General features: G+C 41.9%; 1 protein-coding gene across 2 annotated transcripts in view; it reads right to left on the reverse strand.

Moving 5' to 3' along the window:
• Nucleotides 1-25505, reverse strand: part of PLAGL1 (PLAG1 like zinc finger 1) — a 42246-nt gene extending 16741 nt beyond the window's left edge. Inside the window, exons 1-2 of one of the 2 annotated variants that reach the window (XM_059469612.1) lie at nt 25388-25505; nt 10177-10219 (exon numbers count right to left, since the gene is read on the reverse strand). In XM_059469612.1, coding sequence (XP_059325595.1) covers nt 10177-10195 — 19 coding nt within the window. In that variant the 5' untranslated portion in view covers nt 10196-10219; nt 25388-25505. Of the gene's footprint in view, nt 1-7031; nt 7167-10176; nt 10220-25387 lie in introns of those variants that run through there. The other variant, XM_059469613.1, reaches the window with a different exon arrangement.
• Between the last annotated feature and the right edge of the window lie 680 nt (nt 25506-26185).

A 26185-nucleotide genomic window follows, 5' to 3' on the forward strand; every position in this document is an offset into this window, starting at 1 on the left:
CAGTCTTGGTTCTCTTAGCCAAAGGTGCACGAGGGTTTCTAGCCTGAGGTCTGTTCTCAGCACTCTGTGCTGGAAAACTTGAAATCCTTGTTCCACAATTTATTTGGCAAAAAATTCAAAGTACTCAATTAGCAAACAGTTATTTTCCCATTATTGTGGACCACTGACACACATTTTCTCTGAAAAAAAGTTTATGAAAGAAGCCTTATAGCCTAAGTTGGATGTGCAAAACAAAGCTTTTAACTGATTAATAATTGATTCTATTTATATTGAAGCAAAATAGAACTTGTCATAATTACCAGAATTCAGAATAATTGTATTCAAATCCCATTAACTTCTGATATTTTATTATGCTAAATTGTCGACAGAATGATCTTTACTTGTTAACTGGAAAAACTGCTCCCTAATCCAGCATCAAAACAGGTGAACATTTCCTCAATGTCTCCTTTTCATCTCTTTTCTATGTCATACACCAAAACCTTGTATTAGCAGAGATGTACAACTGCTCAGCTCTGCATGGAAAAAAAGAAAAAATACATAAATCAAGAAAGCCCACTACAGGCTGACTTTGCAATCATAATCATTCACCTGAATAAAGACTTGCACTTCTGTGCATGACACTGTATTATTTGGGAAGCAGGTGCAGTGTTTTCCATAACCTGGCACCCAAAAATAACACCATCCTGACAAGAAAATGAAAAAAAAAAAAAAAAAAAGGAGGCAGATTTTTACTCCTGTGTGCTTGAGAGGAAACTTTAGATTTCAAGCAGAGTTCCTCTGTCGTTGACACACAGAAACCCTGAAGCCTTGCAGCCCCTACCTGGTGGCACCACCAGCACAGAACCTCTGGACACGCTGCTGGGGCAATACTGGCCCCTTAGCAAGGCCTTGTGCTGCCATGCCAAGGGTTTCTGGTGAGAGGATGGGAGCTCCTGAGACAAAGGTGAAGGGTGAGGAGGAGTCCTGGTCCTGCTCAGGCATTAGTGGCACCCTGCACGTAAATGCCTACTGCTCTTGGGGCCCCCTCCCTGGGAAGGAGAACAGTAGGTGGTTTGCAAACATCCCAGAAATCACTCTGAACATTAAAGATAGTCATGGGAACATGACCTCACTCTACTAAAATGTAAAACTTTAAAAAGGAGTTACTATATTTGGAGACAGAAACAGAGAAAGAGAACAGCAAACATGCCTTACTGCCACCCCACCCCATACATTCAGTCAGACCTGCAAGTCAGGCTGATTCCCTAAAACCCAGCACTGCAGGTGAACCTGCCCCTCAAGAACCCTGACCCAGCCTCTGATGTGCTGTGACACCTTCCCTCACCTCACCTCCATCCTCCCTGTGCTTGCCTTTGCTCCCAAGAAGAATGAAGATTTGGAAGAAGAGTTACACCCTTGGGTTTTCAGCAGTGGGAGATCATCTGTCAAGGCACCTGCTCCTTCCTCACAGCACTATGATCCTGACCAGCTGCTCTTATGGAAGAATGCCTCTAGAAGAGTGGCTCAGCACTTATCTGACTGTAAAGAAACCTCACACAAAGCACATGTCCATTTTTCTGGCACAAGTTCCAATATGTAAATTCCTCCAAGCTGCAGAACAATTTGTTATACAAACACATACAAGATAACAAACACTATGATTCATTATTCGTCCCTAATAGGGAGCAATCGCGACGATAATCAAGCTCATCTGGGAACAGTAAGTCTTTCACCTGGTGGGCGTGAAGTACTACAACAGGCATAGCCCAGAGGAATTTAAACAGCTTTCAGTAAAAAGTCAGTCTTACACCAATCCCAATGAGGCTTTCTACTGTGCTCATTTTGTCTAGCAAATCTGAGGAGCAAAACAGATAGAGAAACCTCAAGGAGCACAGCTGGGCTATGGAATTCAGCAGTTCTGGCATGTTCCCATGAAGGCTGTGCAGCAAAAGCACACCTGTGCTCTGCTGCATCTTACAAACTCCACAGAAAAAAGTTACCTTCACTGCCTGAACACCTGAAAAGACAGTAACTTAACACGTCTTTCCTGCAAAACTAAAGGAGAAAAAAAGCCCTAACAAACCAAACAGGAGGGAAAGTATGTAGGTGCAAACTTCACTGTAGTCTGATCAACTTGTTTACCAAAGCTCTTGGTATGTTCATTCATCTAAAAATGACCTGAGGTCAAATAATGCATTGATTGATTGAAAGCTAATTTAAAAAATAATCATTTTCTAGTTATTCTTGGGATAAAACTTAGGTGTCCCATTTCCAGTACACCACATGGGGTTTGGTTGTTATCAGAACCCATACACATAAATGAGCACAGTTCAAGTGAAGTCACCTCCCGTAGTTTACATGTAATAGCTTCTAATCAGTGCAAACAAAGAGACTTCTCTTTCTGCTGAAAGCTGAGCACATTTCAAACAATCATATTGAAAAATGCAGTTGGATTTTCCAGCGTTTTTTTTCCTTCTCTCCCTCTCCCTCCACTGTCTTGGCATGAAGTCATATAAAATTCGATCCAGAAACAGGGAAGGAGGTTAACAGCAAATTCACAGAAACAACTACTACTTTTTATGAGAAAGAACCTGAGTCAGCATAGCATGGTCCTATTAAATGCCCAGCAAAAAGCTCTCTGAGAGGGAAGCTTTTCTGTTGCACTCTGCAACTCTTCCCCAGCAGCCAGCAGCAGTACAACCTGGTGCAAGGCTGTGGCTCCTTGTCTGTGACACCTTCTGCTTGCTTTAGGTCTTCACTGGCACTGTCCAAACTGCCCTGCTTCTGTACTGTAGATGGCAAGACTAAAATCCCCCTGTCACAGAAACAGAGACAGCCACCAGGAGAGTCATGTTCAAACTGATCATAGGCACCCTGTGGCTCCTGGGCTGCATGTTGGACCCCCTAAACTGCATCTCTCACACCACAAATTCTACCTACCACAGCAGAAGCACTTTATCTATCTCAAGCACTTTCCTTTTGGAGAGATTTTTTGGCAGGACAGTTGATTTATTTTAGTGTGAGGTGTTTTAGTGGAAAATGTGAATGCTACTGTTTAACACAGTTTAACACAGACACCAGAATCGTCCACCTTTGTAATAGCAGAAAAAACCTCATATAATAGATCTTCCTAAATGCATATATGTATAAATACACATGCACACAGCCACACACACACCACATTAAGTGCACTAATACTGTCAGCAGGTTTATTGATGGCAGGTCAACACCACAGTTTGAACTCTGATAAAGGAAGTGCAGCACTTGTAATAACTAAAGCTTAGTTTCGATTAGTTGAAATATTTCCAAGCCTTGCAACATTCCCTTAAAAGGGAACCCCAGACTGGGTGTCTTGCTCCTTCATTGAACTTGGTTGTCAGTGGCCAGCAAATCCAGATGTTGCATTGAAGAGACTGGTGGAAAACTTGGTGAAATAAAGCTACGCCTCATAAGGAAACCAGCCCAAATCAATTCTTTATTTTCCATTGGTGACTTTCAACATGGACTTGAGGGAACCTTACCAGCAAAGACATTAGCAGCTGGGACATATTTCCACTTTGGAGCAGGTAACATGAGTTTACTGTAGAATGCAAAGAGGAAGCATGGCATGCAGAGTGTAGAGATACCACATTCATCCCGTGGCTGCAGAAGCTGATGTCTTTAGAGGCGCATACAACAACATGAAGCAAGTACAGCTACTGGGAATCAAAGTGCAGTGCTGGCACCCCAGGACCCACTTCTGCAGGAATTAGTCTGTGCACATGGCTCCAGTGATGTGCAAGTAGCCACATTATGGAAGAAAGAAGTCCATGTGGAGAAGTGAACACATAGACACTTAGGACTGATCAGGGCTGAGACCTTGGAGTCCTAAAAGAATACTCCAGTCCATATTACATTCAGTAGAAGCTATTATTAAAACTGGAAAATTAGTTAACTTCCTCAGTGAGCCATCCAAACTTCCTGCTGATATTCCCACTCACCCAAGAGAAAAAAAGTTGTTTTTTTTTTCTTCTCAATGAACCCTAAAGTATATATCTAAAATACCAAAATGAAGGAGTCATCTTTTAAAAGAATTGGCTTTTGTAAATGAAGGGTCATTAACAGCTTAGCAGAACAGCTTTAGTTCTTACTATGCATCTCCTTCATAACAGACAACTTCTGTTATTCCTTACTTCATTTCCAACAGGAAAAGCATGCTTGATTCCCAGCCTCGATGGGAACAACATGGGTAGGAGACTCTCATCCTTAGCCTTTATGACCCTGTTAAATTATTTTCCTCTTTTAAGGCATGAAGTGATTTCTTTAAAAAAAAACACATAGACATTGAGAAGCTCTGCTGCTGAACAGAGACAAAAATTTATCTCTGTGAAAAAATACTCACATGTGCAAGTATCATGTCTGTGTTTCCATTCACTCATTTTCTTTTTCCTAAGATCCAACATTTATTTTATTCCTACAAAAAATATTTTTACAGGGAACCATATGATAATTAGCTAATGTCTTGACTGATATTGTAATAAAGAAATTATCTCTACCTGCACTTCTTTAACAGATCGATTAAAAAAGGCTGATAAGATTGGCAGCAACAAATTAGACAGCAGTGTAGTACATTTTCCTTACAATAACTATTCTCCTGAGGCACAAGAACAGCCCTGTAAGACACAGAAATACAAAGTAGATGATTATATATTACTATAAGAGAATTGCGTAAGAGTTGCAAAAATTTGTGGGTTTAAAAAAATTGCAGATTTTTTCTATAGATTAAGCTCTCCACTCAGATTATAAAGTATCTCCATACAGCTGTATTTATTCTACTGAGAGTCATCTTAGTTTGAGATCAAATAAAATTCACTTTTTATAGATTTCTGATTAATCTGTAGTTTTAAAAAAAAAATTTGCAAAAGTTACACGCACACACACAAATAAATTCTTACGTGAATCTAAGAAACAATCTTGCAATGCAAAGTTGCAAAGAATTTGTTCCTGTTTTCATACTTTCCTAGCTCAAAGAACAAGATGAACAGATGTTAAAGGCATCACCTTGGGAGAAATGCACCATTCCTCAGATACGTATTTACATAACTCTGGTTATTTAACATACATATTTACTTAAAGCTGTGTATGATTACATATCTCACCTTGTATTTGGTATATTTTATTTGTTGGTTAGAAATCCAACATTTTATACTTCTTTCCCTTCAACTCTGCCAACAGGTAAAAACAATTTCATATTTTATAAAGATGTTAGAAGAGGCGAAGGGACAACTGTCCTGCCAGAACATCCCTACGCACCTCCCCACTCACATCTTCCTAAGCACCTTCCAGTCCAGTAAGTCAAACAACACACTCTGCCTTGTCTTATCGCCCAGGGAACAGGGAACAAGTGCCACCTTCCGTGTCACACATGAATCACCCACTTGCTTCCCCATTACACCAACTAAAAAAGCCCCGATCAACTGCGCTTTCCGCAACTGCAATTCCTTTCTATTTGCACCACTCCACAAGTACCCAGGAGCCCTCACTGGTCAATGTTTTCATAACACATCTAGATTACAGCACTAAAAGGACCTACAAATATATCTCATGTCCAACTTAAATGTTAACTTTATATTAGCTTTAGCTTTACATTTTAATGGCTTCCAATGCCTATCATGCATAAATACACTTAAGTGAGGTCAAAAAACAGTCTTGACACATTTGGATAACAATAATGACAACAGAGCCTACAAACTTTGATATGTGCCTGCTTGAGTTCAGTGTTTCCACATCTTAGTCAAAATTATAAATGCATATGCTTTTTTTTTTTTTTTGCTTTTTCTCTCTGAAAATCTTGGAAACTTAACAGTAGAAGCTACAAGCAAACATGTTGATGCTCTACAGTTAAGCAATGTATTTTCATTTTAAGGATCACAAAGTAATCTAAAGGAAGCATGTTTGCATATGGAGCCCAAACTCTTCCAAGAAAAACAGACAAGCTATCTGCTGGGAAAAGCACAAAATGCAACAAAACTAGTTAAGAATACTAGCTCAAAATCACTTGGAGAAAAAAATGCCAGACTGAGGAACACAAATTATTCCAACAAAACATGAAACTTCCCAAGCATTTCTCTCAAAATGAGGGGACAACTTGAGAGTTTTCAAACTACTGCACCCATGCACAGACACTTTTAATGGGGTTTGCAATAAAACCCCAGCAATTCCTACTGCCATGTAAGAACAAGGCTGCATGGCAGCAATTACTCTGCTCTGAGCTTGCCCTCACACTTAAAATAACAAAGGAAGAAGTGACATTACTTAAGGTTTTTCCTGCTATCATAATTGGGCCACACCTGGAAGTTGTAGCTGCATGAGCCCAGAAATCTTTTCCTTCACTCACTACAGAAACTAATGTAGAAACTCTGGCAATTGGTTCTCTTGTTTTCAGTAGAAAATTTACATATGAATTACACACCAAATGCTCTTGGTCTAATAAACTGTTCTGAGCTTGCACAATGAAAATACTGCTTCTTCATCATCATCCTCCTCTCGCTATTCTTTTCTGTCTTTACAAAAAACCCACATACACCTAAAGCCAGCAGCAAGAATAGTGGTCAGTCTGCCTCTTGCCCGGAGTCCACACGTGGAAACAGAGGTTTGGAAATACATTTCAAAGGATTTTGAGATTCTCAGATTGTCTGCCAGACAGGGTCTCTTGTTAGTCACTGCCCTGTGTGTAAGTATTGACACAGCAGTCTGTACCAGTTAAGTAATCATCTGATGCAACTCAGCTGATTTTCAAAGGTACAAAAACTTACATATCATAGCGTACATGAATGATTGATGTTCAGGACCTGACTGGAAGACCCAAATACTGATTTTCTATTACTTTTCATATTCATTAATCACCACTAGATAAAGAACAAATGAACTCACACAGAGGCTAGAAACAGCACAAGAGTTACTTAGGTATTTCCCATGACAGAATACAACTCAAACATTGGTTTTGCACTCAAGAACAGAACTGCAAACATTTCATAATCGCACTACATATGGGAAATCAAAACAAACCTTACCTTATTTTAAATGGAAATTTTAGTAAAAAGTCAGGCTATGCTAGTTCAGGGTGTAAGGAACCATGTCATCCTCCTTCGGCAGACTTTTCCAAATGCTCCTGTATTCAACTAAGTCTAACTCTGCTCTGTTTTGTTTCCCCAGGAGGACCCATTCAGGACCATGTGCTCCTTTTCAGCTGTCAATAAACAGAAGCAGTGAATTCCCCAGTGCTTCACAAAGCTAGTTAGGCATAGCCATTCATTTCTTCAGGAAAACAGGGCATTGATTTCAGCAAATTCCCAGGGAGCAGCTACAACAAAGAGATCAAAGACCCACCTCCTTTCCTGCCTGGCTTTGGCCGGCTGGGCTGAGAGGAGCAGCAACAGGTTTCCTGAGGAGTGGGCTCGGTCCCCACCGAGCGCTGCACGCTCCATTCACGCCCATCGCCTTCCTGCATTCCTGGGGCAGCCCCGGCGCTAACCGTGACAAACCCCACATTCAGGCAGCATAATGTACTGCACACCAGCTCATCCAAGGATAAAAAGAAAAACAAGCTCCAAGGGAAGTCTGCTGCTTCCCCGACCAGCCGAACCGCAGTAGCTGACAGACTCTTCATAAACGTCTTTTTTTTCCTTAGCTTCTCCATCTAAACCGAAGAAATGTTTGCTACCTCAAATTCATTGTGCTGAAACTTCTCTGGAATGTTGGCTTTTCTGATTTATTTCCACAAGCTTGAAGACTTAGCTGCTGGAGTTTGAGGTCTAGCTGCAGCAGCCCTTGTATTGTGCAACCATGATATTTTCTTTGTGCAATTTGCCCTAGACTGCAGTGGGGTTTCTTCTAAGGAATTTAAAGGGGTTCGTTCCAGTTTACGTAGAATTTTTACTTTTTTTTCATTATACATCTTGTCTTTATTCCTGTAACCTGGAACAAGATTTTTAATGCTAAAATTTGACTTTGTATTCAACAAAAAGACAATGTCATGGTCAAGCTTAAGGACTGGTGGTTAGGCTTCACATCTATTGCTAAACAGTAAGAGCCAGAGACCTGGTGCTGAAACCACCTGGCACCATCTCCACAAGTCTAAATGCTCCTCATCTCCTTCTCTTTTCCCCCATAAACAGTTTGGTTATATCCAATTTCCTTAACTGGAACACAGTCTGGTAGATATTATCCCTCACACACACCCTAGTGTTTGTTGCTTGTTATTATATGCTAGTACGAAGCTCACAGGCTGGCCCTGAAATATTTATTTATATACAGACAGACATAAAGCTCTGAAGTCAATTCACACCTGAAGAGATTTGCCATGTCATTCTTTAGCATTCTCTGTGCACTGATGTTTTACGGAGGCACTACCAGGCTGTTACAAACACCCACCAGCTGGAACCTGGAGAGTTCCCTCAGCACTGGCACTGCCTCCAGGCCACTGACACTTCTCCAAGTGAGAAGACAAATGTCTATCCCACTAACATAAGCAAGTATCACAGGATCTGGCACAGCACAAGCAGTACAATACTGAGAAGACCAGGGACAGCTGGTAGGGATGACGGCTCACTGCACAGAAGACAGCTGAGAACACAAGGAAATACAGAACTGCAGAATTACTGAAGTGGCAGGAGACCTGCAATGATCAACTAGCTGAGACTCTTGCTGAATGCAGGTCCTTTAATAGCATTACCCAGGGCCTTGTCAAGCTGTATCTTGAAAAATTCTGGTGTGGGCAACTCCACCACTTCCCTGAGCAGCCCATTCCAATGTTTGATTGATCCCCCACTGAAAATGCCCCTTGCATGCATAAGCACCTCCTCCAGCTTGTGGCCATCGCCTCTTGTCCTGTCACAGTGCATGCCTGGGGAAAGGCTGCTTCTAACTCCTTTTCCATAACCACGTTTCTGTACTGCAAGACCATGACTTGATCCCCTTGAGCCTTCTCTTCTTTGAGCAGAGCACACCCAACTCCTTCTGCCTCTACGCAGGTGACAACTTCTCTAGCTCCCTGGTCATTGGGGGAACACGAGAAAGGCACTGTTGCTGAGCTGAATAAAAGAAAAATGAAACTGCCAGTGGATAAAATTCCTAAAAGAGACAAACATCGGAGTACAGCTGAGGAGTCTTGACCACGACCCCTGTGCAGTCACCCTGTCCTCTGCTTTCTTTAATATTTCATTCCTGATGATAGTTTTGCCTGTTGAATACAATACAGTCAGGCATATTACATTCCTTGTTTTAGAGTTCTCTCTGTATCTAAATGGCATTTAAGCATGCCTCGAAATTTCCATTTCACAGTAAAAACTTTAAAAATACATTTTAACAAATAACTTGATCTCCACACATAATTGCTACCTTCCATTAAGCCACTGATGGTTTTATATTTATTAACTGATTGCAGTTTCAATGAATAAACCTCCAATCCTGTTTTCCTTGCTCCTCTAAGGAAGTACCGAAGAATGATAAAATGTGTGTCTGAAATTTCCATCTCTTATATTGCACAGTGAGCAGCTGGGCAGCCCTTGGAGGCAATGATAAAAAAAGGCAGCTGAGGCACTGGAGGGACTCCAAAAGAAAGCATGTAGATCAGATCAACAAGCAGAAAAAAATTGTGCCTAATGCTTCAGATAACTTCAGCTGAAGTGAGAGAGTGCAAGTATCTGGGAAACGTGAGCAAAACCTTCCATGGCAGTCACAACAGCAAAGCATAAGGATATAGCACTTGTCTGTTAAGAAGAAGAACAAATTATAGTGATACAGCAGGAGATTTGGATGTGACTGGTTTAATGATGCCTTGGAAGCACAGGAGTTAAATTCCCAAGATGATTAAAAAACCCCAAGCACATCACTCTGCAGTAATCTGGGATGGTATTTGTGCCAAAGATAGATAAAACATTTTAGAGAGAATTACAGTTTTAAATCTCAATGAACCAGTCTGTTCTTATACTTGGGCCAGATTTTTACAATTTTACTCACATTAAGTCATGCTTTACTCCAAGAATAATCTCATTGATTATAATGGTAATATTGTTTCACAGATGTCCCAGAAGAAACGCAAATGTAAAAGCAGACTTTATACTTCAGATAAAAGACATCAATCATAAGTACATCTGGGAATCCGATAAAAACATATGGTACGAAAAAATCACTGTGGGATGATGGAAATGTACTTACAGAGCAGGTCTGTGGACATGTTTACAGATCAGGCAAAGGAAACCTACACAAAATAAATGAAAAAAGAATTATCAGTTCTCTGAACTAGGGCTATTCATGTTTATATCTCATGCTAATAATCGTATGCATAGAAATAAGAACATAGCTACAGAAATCTAAAAAGGAAAAGCTTCAGTTTTTAGAGGAGAAGAAAAACTGATTTCACTTCATTTCACAGACCATGTAAACTGACAATCTTAATGTAATGCATTTTAATTAAGAGCAGTTCACTGTATTCCACATCTTCATTAACATTTTCTCCACAGGCCACTGACGCCTGAGAAATTCTTCCCCCTGTACATTTCTATGATGAAACACTGTTAGCAACAGCAACCCCAAGTGCCCAAGCCCAGCCCTTGGGAAGGGCACAGAAACTACAGACCAAGAGGGAGCACCTCTGTGAGGGCATCCCAGTCACTGCAACACAACCCACTCTCAGGACAGAAGAACAGCAGGCATACCACCACAAGGACCTGCTCCTCTCCCAACAGCTGGTTCAGACTTTCTTTCTGACAGGGTGAAGATAAGTACAACAAAGCTTGACCTGCATTTGCAGGGGCAGGGGAGTTTAAGCAGAACTACAAGCTCTTTCATAAGCTATGTCAGCTCTTACCTGCAGTTATCCTCAACAGGGACCCAGAGCTGCCCATCATCCTAGCTGCACAAAACCATACTGTAAATCCCTCTCCTTCTTCAAGGGTATGAGGGCTCCCCTTGTGCAGTGTACTGCCCTCTGACCCAGGGGGCTCCAACACACACAGAGCCGTGCCAGCCATAGATACTGTGCCAAGCAGGCACGGTGCCAGGCAGTTTCTGGCCACATGTAAACTCAGGTGCCTGGCCATGAACCACACTGCCCAAATTTGCTGTGCTGCCCACACAGCCAAAATAAGTTGTTTGCAGTTGCTCTTAAGTAGCCTCCTTTCTCATCAATGAATGGGCAGAAGAGGAAGAGAAGCTGGGTGGGGAATGTTTCCCATACATGAAAATTGCAGCCTAGAAAATGTGAGGCAAAGCTTAATGAGGTTTTTACAGGCTTTCAGGTATCAGGAAAATAACTTATTCATTTAGGCTGAGGAAGACTTGATGGGTTAAATATAATAGATAGTTAACAGTAAAAAGATAGCAAAGCAGTGATTACAGGCACTTTGAATGATGAGAAGTTCAATGCTTTGTGGTGGTGGAAAGTGGTTTGCACCCATTAGAGGAAGTGGGGATGGGTTCTGCACTGCCTAGAAGGACGTGTCACAGTGCATTTTGTGTAGGAGACAGGATTTTAGGGATTGGGTTATTTTCAGTTGCTCCACCATTGGCAAAAATTCAGTCTATGCATTTTATGTTTTATACGTGATTGTAGTGGGCACACTGTGGGCATGTATGACTCAGATACATATAATGGTGATCCAGTCTCAAGGGACAGTCCTGATATTTCCAGAGCCCACACTGGGAAATAAAATGCCTGTTACTTGCTCTGTTCTGGTGCAGAAGACATGGAAGTAATGAAAATAGGCAGCAGTTTTGAAGTATGGAACCATGAGGAGGATCTACAATGAGGATCAAAGTCACTGCTACACCAGAGGAAAGGTGAAGTCCACAAGGAAATGCACAGTAAGGAAAACCAGCCTGCACAGGACCCATGGGGCTGTTCATGATGCACAAGACATCCATGAAGGCTGCCAGCAATGACCTTGATAACTTCCTTGCTAACCAGTGTTCACACTGGGAGCCAGCAAGAAGGGCAGCAAAGACTCCACCTTCTCCAGCTGCTGCAGGTCACTGCAGAGTTCCAGGAGGATGACAAGGTTTCATCAAAAAGCACTTGTTTCCCTGACCTTGAAGCTCATCTTTACCAGAGATGACAAACTCCACGGCAAGGGAAGCCAGGAAAGTGCTGTGTGAGGCACCTTTGCAATCTCTGCAGCCTAAGACCACAACTTGCTGTTTGAGACAGCTGCCCTGCATGTAACACCCAAGGATTCTCACATGGGCTCATGTGACAGAGCTCTTGCACTGACCTCTCTTTCAGAAGATGTACATCTATCTTCCCTGGCATCATACCACAGAAAGCCAAGGGAAAAGCAGGCCCAGATATGGGAAGAGACAAAAGTGGCAGCAACAGGAAAAGCTTTCACACTGTGGGGTGATACCTTGTGCTTGCAACACGATGCCATCTGTAGATAACAAGAGAACACGCTGCCTGCAAAAGAGATCTGTGCCATGCAGAGACAAAGACTTGAATCAGAGCCTCTGAATTATGAACCCACTGTGAGTTGAAACATGGCTGTTTGGGACCAGTCAGCTTCTGCCCCCCACCAAGTCCTCAGAGGTTATTACAGAATTCCTTACATTGCTTTCCACATGAAAAGAATGTCCAAAAACAAAGACAACTGTCAACACAGGCACACCCTTTGTAGTGATCTGACGTTATACAGCCCCCAAATGCACCTCAGTTTCATGCTGCCCACCAAAGAGGAACATTAATTAACCAGTCACCAAAAGACTAATCTCACCATGTGAAGTCATCTGTCCACCTTACTCATGCAGCTGAAAAGGGGCACTGCTATCCCTTGGATACTCAGAAAAATGCCCAGCACAAGCCATTTATAGATTCACAACAGCCTCACGTAAGTGACATTGTTATCTAAGTACCTTTTATCATATTTTAACTGAGTAAAGGTAAAACACAAGGAAATGTATTTTTTCAAGACATCTATGGTAAGTAATAGAGTTGCAGATGTCTAAAATGCACAAGCAAAGAAGTGACAGGAAAACCACACTTAACCTACTTACACTGAGATTAAATCAGGAAGGACTCTCCTTCCACCACCACAGAAATCAGTTGTGGGGGTTTAACTTTCAGCACACCTGATGACTCAGGTTGCAATCCCTCAGAAGAAAACACCTTCAGGAGACAAAGAATCTATCACACAGCGTTAGCATTCCACTGATGTCCCTGCTTGTGTTCTTTTGGCTACTGCTAGTGCTTGTGCTGGGCTAACTGCTGACATAGTTTGTCTTCTCCCAAATTCAAGAACAAGAAAGACAATAATAATGATGTAGAAATTGCTTAATATTGACAGAGTACTAACAAGGAAAGATTATATGCACGGCCAAAATTTTCATGTAAAGAAACCCACATAGATTTTCTCAAGTTTGTGTTAGTCCCCACATGTACCTCCATATCAGGATTTAGTCCATGCTAAGTACAACCCCTCAAACATATGATTTATGTTTGTTTGATGTCACTGATCAACAGTGATATTCTGTGCATTTTTAGTCTATCATATGTAGAGTCTCTCACTAGGAAAATAGATGAAATTATAAATCACTTTATTTACAACATAAAATAGTATAATTTGTACTTTTACAATTACTTGGGGTTTTTTTTCAAGTCATGGTATTATTTCATAATTGCAAAAGAGAAAAACTGATTTGCCATCATATTTTTCTTTATGTACAGGATTCTGCATCTTTTCCCTTGATCAAGCAAAAAAGGTTGTGAAGTACAACATATGAAAGCTTGTGTCCACAATCCAGAAATTTGACTCACTAATATTGCAGAAGGCCCCTAAGTCTCATTTGTGAGTGTAAAAAATAAGGAAAACCCAAGGTTATAAACGTAATGTCTTTCTCTTTTACAAAGGACTATGCAGAGGTAAAAGAACTGTACAAAATCATGAGGCAGACTGTGAATGGACAAAAGTCATGTGCTCAAGGATGTTTTCTCTAATGTATTAACTAAGGATATTTTGTATACCTTCATGATAATGTTTTAAATTGTGTTTACAGACACACAAACACTATACAAGTACATAAACTAGTCCTGCTGCTGAAGGAAACTTTATAACTATATACACATCTCCACAGATTAAATGCAGTGGTATGCAAGCAACTAAGAGCCCTGTCAGTTCCCAGTGACTTCAAGAGTCATCCTGTTGAAAATTTTTGGATCCCTCAGCTAATATTTCTGCAAAGCTATACCAAGCATTAAATCTGGATACATTAAAAAATCCCACCTTATTTCCCTCCACCAACCAATCAATACCCTAACCAGCTTATGATCACTTCAACATGTAGCATCAGCAAATATGGTCCACACACAGGCAACTCATCTATCCAAGTCTGTTTTCAGTTTAGAGCAAAAAAACCCCAATTTTCATTAAATGTAAATACACCTTATATCCTGTGCCCTGATACCAGAAACACAAAGATTAACAAATCCCGCTCCACGTTTCAAAGTGAATTCTTCCTGTTCTGAAATATGGCACTGTCTCTCACCATATTTTCCAAGCCTGTATCACTTGACACTGGTCTATTTTGGTCAGCAGAAGATCTGTGGCAGACAAGACATCAAAACAAGTCTTTGCCCATCTCCAGTGCCCTGATAACAAGAAAAGCTATTATATAGATTGTTTTTAAAAGAGACAGTAACAAAAGGGAGACAAACTCCTAGGAAAAGATACCAAACAGCATCTCATGCCAGCCTGCCTTACTGAGGGCTGCTCTTGTTTTTTGGCTTTGCAAAGCACTCAGAATTTTGACTGCGATCCAGCAAAGCAATTCTGCATTTCCCATGTTTTCCCACCACTAACTTGAAGGGAACTATTTGTACACATGAAGACAAACCTACACTTCATATTTTGCTGGGTCAGGATCAAGGCACCAATCATCTTTCTGGATCCTTATTTTCCTATGAGAATTGGATAAAATGAGCTAAAAAAAAATAAATCTTGTAAGTGTGAGCTTTAGAAAGCCTCAAGACCCAGGAACATTCCTAAAATAATTTGCATTCCACAGCAGCAGGGCAAAACCATTTCCATTTCAATGAGCCCTTGGAGAGGACTCTGGTCTACTGGCTGAAACTCAGGACTGAGCCCCAGCATAAAATAAACACCAAACCCACTTGTACAAGGTCACGTGAAAAAGCACTTTTTCCTGTTCTACCTCAATACCTTAGCTAAACTTTTCATCACTTCAAGCCTGCATCCCAACACTTATTTCAGGAAGGGCACTGCCACTCCTCTGCTGGACAGACTGGTCAGCAGGGAGATTTCCTGTCCCTTTCCTGCAATCACCCTCAAGCAGCTGTCCCCAGAGTCAACAAGTCTGTGGCTTCAAAAAAGGTTTGACAAAAACCTGGGGTTTAAGACTCACTTCTTTCATAAGTTTGATACAAATAACACACACTAGCAGCTGAAAACTTTCCAAATGTGGTGAGCAAAACCCACAGGAGAGACAGACAAACAGACAAGTTCCCACACCGTGCAAAAGTCACTCCCGTGACCAGAGCGGGGGATATGCTTTTAGTCAGTACTTTGGCAATGTCAGTAAATTTCAGGAAATCATAAAAACAGATTTATCATCTAGAAGCCAACACCTTACCTCACACATCTTGCTTAGATTATGGTAATCTAAAACCTCCCACCCTCAAAATGCTCACAATCTTGCACATTATCTACAACATATGCAACCTAAGCACTATTGCAACAAGGTGATCCAATGTGTAATGTTGCTGCTATGTTATAAAAACACTCACAAATTATTTGGTCAAATTTCACTTCTCTGTTTTGCTCACTCTCATACACTTTCAGTAGTTTTAAATTTCAATGCTGTGAAATTACTTCATTCAGAAAGGGAGGAAGATTCATCTGCAAAAGATTTTGGGTCAAGAATATTGGTATTTTTCAGTTATTTTAGATGCAAAGTGATCTTTACAGTGATTCTAAGGGGTTTAGCAGCTTAGTCTCTTTAGTTGCTTCATAAAAGCTGGATGTCCCTGTACCTAAATTATGTGGCAAAGCATAAGTAATGCTCTTCCACAATATGCCTCACTGTTAGTTAACAGCTTCTTGGCAAGTAAAAATGTTTTCTTTTTCCTCTCCACTCCCAAAGGCTCTATACTTCAGAGATTTGCTTGAGCTGCCAGAAGTAGGCAATGATAACACAAGTACATCCTTATAACTCTGAAGCATAGGCAAAGTTTTCACTGAGAACTTAATACTGGAGGCAGAGAACAGCAGGAGCTGATTAGTTTCAATTAACACTACAAGACTTACACTGGGTAACAGCTGCCCGTCACATTGCTCCATTTGTTTGCTTCAACCTGCAAGCTCAGATTTCCTTTGGACAGCAGCTGGACCTGTCAGTGGCAAACTCGGCAGCCAAACCACCCACATTCCTTCCCTCCTGCTCTCACACGTGGACTGGCTGGAGCAGGATACTGCATGGGAAATGCAAGCTGCCACTTCAGATGGCACAGAGGCAAGGGGTAATTATTAGAACTAATTTACTGAAATTAGCCATCGCATTAATTGTCAGGGACTGATTCTATTGGAACTAAACTGTAACTCGAGGAGTGATTTCTTATTGCCTTTTCTTAAAAAGTATGTTTGTTTTAGGGGTTATATTTTCATAGCAGTGTCTAGAATGCACTGCTCTAATAATAACCAAATCCTCCAAATGGTGCATATATGCTTTAATAATGAAAGCTACACATGTTCCTAAATATTACTTGGCTGTTTCCTTAATTTTTCCTTTGGTTATCAAGCCATTTAATAATTCCAAAGATCTGCAAATTGTGGCTCACAGATTATTGTTGAATAAAAGCAGAGATAAATGCAGACAATTCATACTCAGCCCAGTAACCTCTTTCTCAGATAAAAAGGAGATAAAATGTTGCTCTCCACTGTCAACTAAAGATTAATTGAACCTTTTGTTCTCCCATACTGACAACTGGTCACACAGAGTTATAACTGGACTCCTGCCCTTCTGAGGTCTGGACTTGCAGACCTGGAATTGCATGGTATACAAACCTGTCTGGAATTCTGTGCCACTTCTTGCACATTACAAGAAGCCAAACAAGAAGCCAAAAAAATGTGGCATTACACGCACAGTGTTCATGCTCATTTAAAATTTCATCTTGCAGGGCAATGTTGTTCTACTGTTTTGTCCAGCAAAACTGAAACTTGAATGAATTAAAGGAGACTGTCTCTTCTCTACACAAGGCTCTTTTTTCAGTGAAAGAGAATATGAAAGGAATTATGAAAACAGGATAACAAGGTCAATGATGTGGAGACTGAAAGTAAAGGAAGAGCCACTACCTCCACAGAATGACAAAAACAACTTAAAAACAAGTCATTGTTAAATCCCCTGTCAGTACCAAATAAAGTGCTTGGAATAGGGTGCACCACAGATTAATGAATGCCAAGTGCAGGCTGATATAAAATACACCTTGTATTTCAGCAGTTTGGCATTTTTATTGCAGTCACTTGTCTGTATGCCAGTTTTTCAGAGACAGCCTTGGAACCTGATTAACTGCTCCATGTGCTCTAACAACAGAGGCAAAGAACACCATTTCTTCATTTAAAAGTGATCTTGACATAGAAAAGTTACAATAATTTAGAAAAAAACAAGCTAAGTGATCTCCAACCTTTTATTAAAATTCACTGAGAGGACACTTGTCTTCATTCCTTCGCTGAGTTGCATGACCTCTTACTCCAGCTCTGACTTTTGAAACATCCATTTAGTATGGTTCTGTGAGTTAATGGAAAGTAACTTGAAACAACTCAGATGCTCACCCCAAGTTACCAGAAGGCTGGGTTAGTAATTTACAAAAACCTACATGAGCATACTCTGTCAGATGTTTATACAGCATGTGAGGTCTGCAAGTGGAAGAACTTAGGGTTATCTAAAAGTGCCCACTGTCAAATACTTGGATGTTTTCTGTCACCAGCCACCAAAGTGCATTTTCCTTGTTGCACCACGACATTCTAATCTCCAACATTTACTACAATCTCAATAACAAGCTAACAGATCTCTAATAAATGGTTGCTAACGACTTGCTAACCATATTCACATTGGGAGAACCCATATGATTCAAGAGTCAGTGCTCTGCTGAGACAAACTTAGGCACAGGTCACACTCTCCACAATTATGCTGTCTTAAGTTGTTTGATAAACTTTGTGGATTCAACTTTGGAAGAATATCCTTGTCAAAGCACATGATATTCAAATTAAAATTTAATGCAATTTCAGATTCTGGGACTCAAATATATTATTAAAAGTATGATAGCAACTATAACACCTCAGTAGATGTGCGACCATTTTTGCTATCAGGCTAGAATTTAATATTAAAAATTATAACCTGACTACGGGTTTTTCTAAATTAGATGATTACTTAATAAATTTATAAAGTTATCAGTGCAAATCAGTGACCACAAAGATAATTCAGAGACTTATACAGTTGAAAAAATTAGTGAATTTGACAAATAAAAATTTTCAAAGTAATATATCCTGCTGATATTTTTACAGATCAAAAAAGACACTACATTGTCTCAGCTATTTAATGAACTGCTTTTTTTTATTTGGGTAAAAATATATGAAACAATCTTATTTATATTCTCTGTTTTCTGTTAGTTTTAGAAGTCTGTACTCATTTTTGTAATATCTTATTTTTAAATTATTTTATAATGCTGAGATTTTTGATGTTGAGAAAAGTGGTATGAAAAATTTAGCAAAAATCTGGTAATTTTATTTTTGAAAGGACTGAGACCACAACCCCTTCTCAATCACGTCACTTTGATGACCCCTAGCATCGTAGTATACACTCTGTAATTCAGTATTTTATTTTTGTTAGAGTTCTACAAATCTGCAAATATTTGGCTGTATAGGTCCAGAAGCCTGCAAAGACTTGAAGTGTTCTGAGATTCAGGCATGAACACTGACAAATTGTTGAAACAATAAGAACAATTTAAAGGAAAAAAAAAAAAAATTCAAGCCTTATCTTTTCTATTAGAGAAAGACAAAGGGTGGAAAGCAATTTAATCTCCCATTTATCCTTGCTTTGTTTTCTATCTTGTCAGTCTCTCTGTTTAGGCCAGGGCAGCCTTTCTTCTTTTCATTCAACAAATGCTTAAAAATTAGGATGCATTTTATTAGCCAGAGCTCTCCACAGACTCAGTGAAAAATCTGCAAATGCAACGATTTAAAAGGGAGACAATTCCTTCTATCAATTACACTAAGAGTATTTCAGAGAGAAGAGCAGCATGTAAATGTGCACAAGTCAAGTAAAGATGATTTCCAAGTGTGAAAATTATTCTTGTCCCTGGCAGCTGCTATGTGAGAAGTAACAAGGTCCAGAAGCCCTGTTGGGCACAACCAGTGACAAGAATATCATTACAATCCATCTGCAACCCCCAAGAGACACAAAATGTCTCGCCAATCCTTTGTTCTAAGCAAAACTAGAAATCCAAAGCAACATGTTTCCAAGCCACGACATAGTGACTGTCACCACATGAGCACCTCCCTGACCCCCTCAAATGGTTTCGAATAAGGGCAGGCTGAGAATACCTTTCAGAACTACAGAATTTTGGTATCACAGATATTATCGTAAATGTGTTTGCTTTGCCTGCATATTTACTTGCTTCATGAGGAAAGGAGTGTTAGATTTGTAAAAACAAGTGAGTCATGAACAAGTCAAAATATTTCCAGTGAACTTATTTTTGCCTGAATACCCTGAGTTAACTGAAACCAAAACATTTTGCAGACTTGTATCAGTTTCACTGGCTTGTGATGAATTGGTGCTCCAGGCTGTGCTACATTTTGCTGAAATTGTTAGTTACAGAATCACAGAATCAACTAGGTGAGAAAAGAGCTCTGATCATTGAGTGCAACATGACCAAACACTACCATCTCCACTAGACCATGGCACTAAGTGCCACATTCAGCTTTTTATTAAACACCTCCAGGCACAGTGACTCCACCATCTCCCTAGGCAGCCCATACCAATGTCTAATCACCTTTTCTGTGAAGAATTCCTTCCAAATGTCCAACCTAAAACTCTCATGGGCCAGCTTGAGACAATGTCCTCGTTGTTGCTGTTGCCTGGGAGAAGAGACCAACCCCCAGTGGGCTATAGCAGCTGTGGAGAGTCTCCCTTGAGCCTCCTTTTCTCCAGTCTAAACAACCCCAGCTCCCTCAACCACTCCTCGTAAGACTTGTGCTCCAGACCCTTCACCAGCTTTGTTGCCCTTTTCTGGACAAGAGAAATTTAATTCATCTTCATCTGGGGTCTAACAGCCTAACTGTGGAAATTCTCACCTGACACATTTTTTCTTACTTTCATTGGCATCCATCACTGAGGACCAACACTGAGTGATCTCTTTCCAGTGCCTGGCACCACTGGGATGAGGAAGGGCTGTCTGGCTGCCAGGTTTACAGGAAGCAAATGATGATGCACCTACTCAGGATACTTCATGTGCTAGTTTTCAAATTTCTGAAATTTCCTCCACTGAAAGAGGGAGGAGTCATTTTGTCTTAGTGCATTTGGACTCATTCTGACCAGCAGCTCTGGTCTTTTCTTGGGTGAGCCCTGAGAATACAAAAAAATAGTGTTTCAGCAGGCAAATAATCTGCTGCTCTTTCTTACTGTGAGAGATCACTTGCCTAATTAATATGGGTGATTGCCAAGTGATACCTAAGTGCAGTTGAAGCAGAAAAAGATTCTGTTACGTCTTCTTGGATTATCTTAACCACTTTTAAAGGGTTTAATGTCTTTTTGTGTCTCTCAGCACATTAAAAAAAAAAAACAAACAGAAGTCACAAAGCATCCTAGAGCTGTATGGAATATTTCTGGAGCATTACAGAGGCTGCCTCTCTGCACAGAAAGTTAAGCTGGTTGCTAAGACTAAATGAAAATTGAATTGAAATAGAACTTGTGATTACAAAACATATCTCTGAGGGTTATGTACTTTTATCTACCAGTTTCTCTTTTGTTATGCCAATCAAACATCAGTTATGTTTTTGGTAACATTTTTCCTCAGCTAATACTTTCCAGCATTTTACTATCTTCCCTCTGCCTTTTGCTTACTCCCTCTTTGCAGATCTTTATTTAGCATCTCTACTTCCCTTCCTTTCAAAATCCTCTTGGTTCTCTGCATGCCATAACTGTGACAATGACTCTAGAGGAAATTGCACCTGGAAAAGAAGTAATTTCTACCTCTTCAGAGACAAAATAAGCATTGAACTACTTTAGTTATGTCTTTGATATGTGCTTCACCAGTCCTTCCACTGCTTATTATTGCAGGACAATATAATGACTAGACACTTGGTGTCTTCTTTGAGCATCAACCTATCAAGGCACTGGTGAAATAGAATTGTAATGCCATATAAACAACTTGTTTGTTGCTCAATTTTACAGCACTTTTATTGTAATCTTTAAAAAAGCCATACTGAATCTAAAGTTACTTATTTCTGCAGGACAGGACAAACCAAAGCTGTCCATCACATTTTACAGCTGCAGTGATTGAAATAACATTCCAGCTAAAGTACACCAACAAAATTGCAGTGACAGTTTATGACCAAAAAAAAACCACATGGGACTGTTGCTGTTGTGGTTCTCTCTGAAAGACAAGTGTCACTCGTGCAGAAGACATCCTTGCTTCTCCTCAAGAGTCCCTCAACACCATTAATAGCAACAGAAACCTGGATACAAGAGAGTGAGTGGAAGAGCAAAATTTAATATTGCTCAATGCACTACATTTCCTTGGTGTTGTGCATGTTAGCACAGATTAAATACTGCTACACTAATATTTTCCTAAGTGCTTTCCTAAGCTTATATTTTTCTATCCCAAGTTGTTTGTGAAACAGCTTCTGAAATAGTGCTCTAGGTGCAAGACACAGAAAGATAAAAGCAGACCTACTCTGTCCTCCAAGACAGAACTAGTTTACAAAGGCATCCTTGATCCTTATTTAGCACTGAAACTCATGCCATTTTACAAAAGATCAATCAGTACAAGCAGAAAAAGAGGAAATGTGAGAAACATAGAGACAGTAAAGTCCACTGGAAATAGCTCTTCCTTCTGGATTGTCATGTCAGAGACATCTGAAACCCAAAACACTCTCTCACAGCAAATTGCAAATAGCCCATATACAGAAGAATGCATTGGAACATAGACATAAATCAGCAAAAAAAGCAAAATTAGAAGCAAAATATTTATTTTACTATCTCCAGGATATGTGTGCAATTAAATTTTATTATCGACTTTCAAGATTTTCCCACACAGAATTCAAGTCAACTGACCTTCTTTCTGTCCTAACTCTTGTTATTTCCTGCTAGTTATCACAAAACAGCAGTATCCTTGGCATCAATCAAAGAGATTTCCTACTTCTTTCCACACAACACAAGAAAAGAACAAACAGATTCCTCTGGGTTGTGACAATTAAAAGATGCAGCCGCCTGCAGGGTGGCACAGGCTGAAGTAGAAGTGTGTGACTGCTGATCCCTTGTGTCTTGTTGGCTTCATGCTTATCTGTGAAAGCAGGAACATCTTAAAATAAAAGCTCAGAGGGGCCAGTAGGGAACTAGCTGGCAATACTCTAGCTTTGAAAACATCTTGTGGGCCAGGTTGCTCTTACTGAAGAGGATGATTTAGATTCATAAAGTTAAGTGTAAAGTCAAGTGCTCAAACACATCAAACTTACAATGACTGCCTTAAGTATAGTGCATGTATTCCCTTATGGGCAGGGTGAGATTCAATGTTTTTTGGGGTTTAATCATCACTCAAGAAATTAGGAGTTTGAGGGAGGGACAGCAGATCAGGTCCCAGCCCTGGCAATGCACGGTAGATTAAATGTGTCTCAATAGTCAAGGGGAGGGGAATTATCTTATGATGCTTCCTTTCCACTGAGCACTGAAAAAGGACATGCAAGTGCTCACAGAACTTCACAACAGGAGGTTCTTGATGCAGAGAAAATTATAGACATTAGAGGAAATAGAAGTTATTGACTTTAGAGACCATGAATTTGTGACCTACCCTAGTTAAACTTAGAGAATAAACTACATGATTTAATGGATCCCTTTATGAAATAAATAATTACTTTCTTGTATTTATGTGATTTTTTTGTACCAAACTCTCCAAACCTCCCACTATTGTTCCCACTCTGATACACAGGTCCAGAGGGACCGGTACAGTCCTTCTAATCTTATTTCTCTTTTATTTCTGCTCATCCCATCTTCTGCTTCTTACACAAATAATCCTATTATCAATTTTCAGCATCTGCATGATCAGAACAACCAGCTTCTATTTGCATGTCAGAGCACTGAGCAATTCAAAAAGCAGCAGCAGTCAGCCCATTACACAGTTATAGTACCCCAGGATCTGTTTCAGATAGTACTCCAGGATCTATTTCAGCTCCCATTAGGTTTGCAAATGAGATTTTGACTGCTTTGACTTATAATTCAGGGCAAGTAACACCCTAATGGTGGAAACTATACTGCAGATACAGTGGCACCAGGGCAGCAAGCACACACAATATCGAGAAATAAAAGCACAGTTTGTCACCAATCCTGTGACTGTACCTGTACCTCTGTTGAGCACAAGTCCCTGTGTTCCACCCAGAGCCACCTGCTCCCTACAGCCCCATTTTGTGCTGTGCTGTGTGACCACTCCCCACGCACAGAGGAGGAGCAGTGCTCCTTGAGCTGCTTCTCCAAACAACAACAGGGACGGGAAGACCAGGGAAGGGAAATTCCCAATGACAGCATCTTTATTTCTCCCCGATGAAGGGTCAGAGCATAGAGAGATGTTGCAGGGTCAATGGCATACTGAAGACCTCACAATAAAAAAGGGACACTCCTGCAAAGCGCCAAGAAGGGACAGGAATTCTTGACACTTTGTGCTGCTGCATGTAATAAGGTATCTCAGACTTAAAGAGCCAGATTTTCTGCTAAGCTTTGGGACAACCAAGAAGAATTGGGTTATACCTGCTGACGTTAATTTTGTGACTGCAATGCAATCCAATCTGAGTGTTCAGATTGGAAACCTCTTCCCTGTTCTGTCAGAGCTGGATTGCTAATCTCCCGGTAATAATGCCAGGCACATCCTCTCCTACTGATTCCTGGAAATAGGACGTATATGTCATTTCTATTTATTCATGAAGATCTTCATCATGTTAGTCAAAGTGGCCACAAACATGCATGTAGATATATCATGTACGCAAAAACATGGTTTGGATTCTGTCCTATATAATGCTTTATAAATTAAAAATATCAGCTGAGGTGGGAAGATTGTGTTTTAAGTCACGTTTTAAAGGCAGCTAGTACTTTTGCTCTTCATCAGCTACTTTAAACACCTTCTACAAAAACAGTTTGCCTTACTGGCCATGCATTGCAAGGTGGGACATACTTGTTGTGTTAAAGTCAGACAGGAAGCAACAGCCACCAGAGAAAAGTTTGGCTGTCCAATATTCCCCTTTCTCAGAAATGAATTGTCATTTGACTAAGGGACAGAAACTTCTAATAGAGAAAAAAATAAATAACTGAAAGTTAAATTTTAACCAAGTTAAGTTCTTTAAGAAAAAAACAAATCCTATGTAGTAGAAAGTAGTAAATATAGTAAATCCCTCTTCCACACAACAAAAAAATTTTAAAAAAATTTTACAAAGTTGTGTGTCCCGCAGGAGTCAATGACAGCTCAAGGCTTGACCTCGGCAAGCCGTCAGCCTCCTGAAGAGAGATGGAGAACTGTGTAAACCCTGCTGCGGCGGCTTCTGTCGGCGGGGGTTTGATGGAGCCGTCGAGACCCGTGTGCGAGCGGCGGGCGCACCTTTGGAGCCGCAGTTGTTTTTCCACGCGGGAACAAACCTCCCTCCCGGACCGCGACCCGTGCCTCCCGTCACGGGGGTGCCACCGCCGCCCGCAGGTCACCGCACCGCCCGCCGCCCCACGCCCTGCCCTGAAAGCGCCGTGAGGGCTGCGGGCTGCAGAGAGGCACCAAGGAGAGATGAGGAGATGTCCCCTCCTCCTCCAAATTCGCGATCCTGCGGCCTTTCTGTGCCCAGAGGCAACAGGGGCCGGAGCGGACGCCCATCCCGGGGCTCCGGTGCGCGGCGCTGCGGGCGGACAAGCGGGAGAGCCTGCACGGCGCCCGGGGCGTGAGGAAAGCCGAGGGGGGCAAGTGGAAAACAAATAAGTAAAGACGAAACTCTCCTCCTGAAGGCGGACACATTGTGGCACAGTTTTCCTGCGGCGGCGGGCCCGGTCCGACAGCCGCGGTGCTCGGCGCCCGCCCCCCAGCGCCCCGCCCGGAGCGGGCCCCCCGCTCCCCCGAGCGCCCCGGCACGGCTGCGGGACGGCGGAGCGCCCCGGCCCGGCCCCGCACGCCGGTCCCGCTCACCTCATGGCCCAGCTCCCCCAGCGCCGCCCGCTCCCCCAGCGCCGGGCCGGGGAGCGCAGCGGCGGCAGTGGCGGCTCCTCCCGTCCCCGCGGCGCTGCCCGGCCCCGGGAGACGCCTGGCGGCGGGGCGGCGGCGGGCGGGCCGGGGGAGGGCCGGGACGAGGGGCGGCCGCGCCGCCTCCCCTGCCCGCTCCGCCCCTGCGGAGCGCCGGGACGGGCGGGGGGTGAGCCCCGGGCGGAGTGCGGGGACGGCCCGGGGATGCGGCCCCGCCGCCGCCGGTGCCCGGCGATCGCTATGCAGCGGCGATAGCGGGAAGCTCCTTCTCAGGGGAGTGCGGGTGCCGCGGCTGTCGATACCGTCTCTGCCGTAGCCGCGGAGTTGCCCGTGCTTGTGAGGATCCACAGAACGTCCTGACCTGCACTGCTGGTGGTTAGCAACTTCCCAGGAAGGCAACTCACAACATTTAGAATGTCCTGCACGCACGTCCCGGTTTTGCTCCCTTTACTTGGGATTCGGTGTCAGACTCGCACCCCGGCCGGCGTGCACCTCCCCTGAAGGAACCAGTGTCTGTTTCTTGTACTGTCACGGGTCAGCCCTGAGGAGATGATTCCACCTTCTCCGTTACCACCAGGCTGGATGGGACTTTGAGCAACCTGACCTACTTAAAGATGTCCCCGCTCAGGGCAGGCGTGGGATTGCACCCGATGATCTAAAAGGCCCCTTCCAACTCAAACTACTCTGTCGTTCTATGAGCCGGTGTGGACTGCACTGGGTGATTCAAGTATTGGCTTCTCATGC

This window comes from Ammospiza nelsoni, chromosome 3 (genome assembly GCF_027579445.1).
Source record: "Ammospiza nelsoni isolate bAmmNel1 chromosome 3, bAmmNel1.pri, whole genome shotgun sequence".
In the NCBI taxonomy this organism is placed as follows: Eukaryota; Metazoa; Chordata; class Aves; order Passeriformes; family Passerellidae; genus Ammospiza; species Ammospiza nelsoni.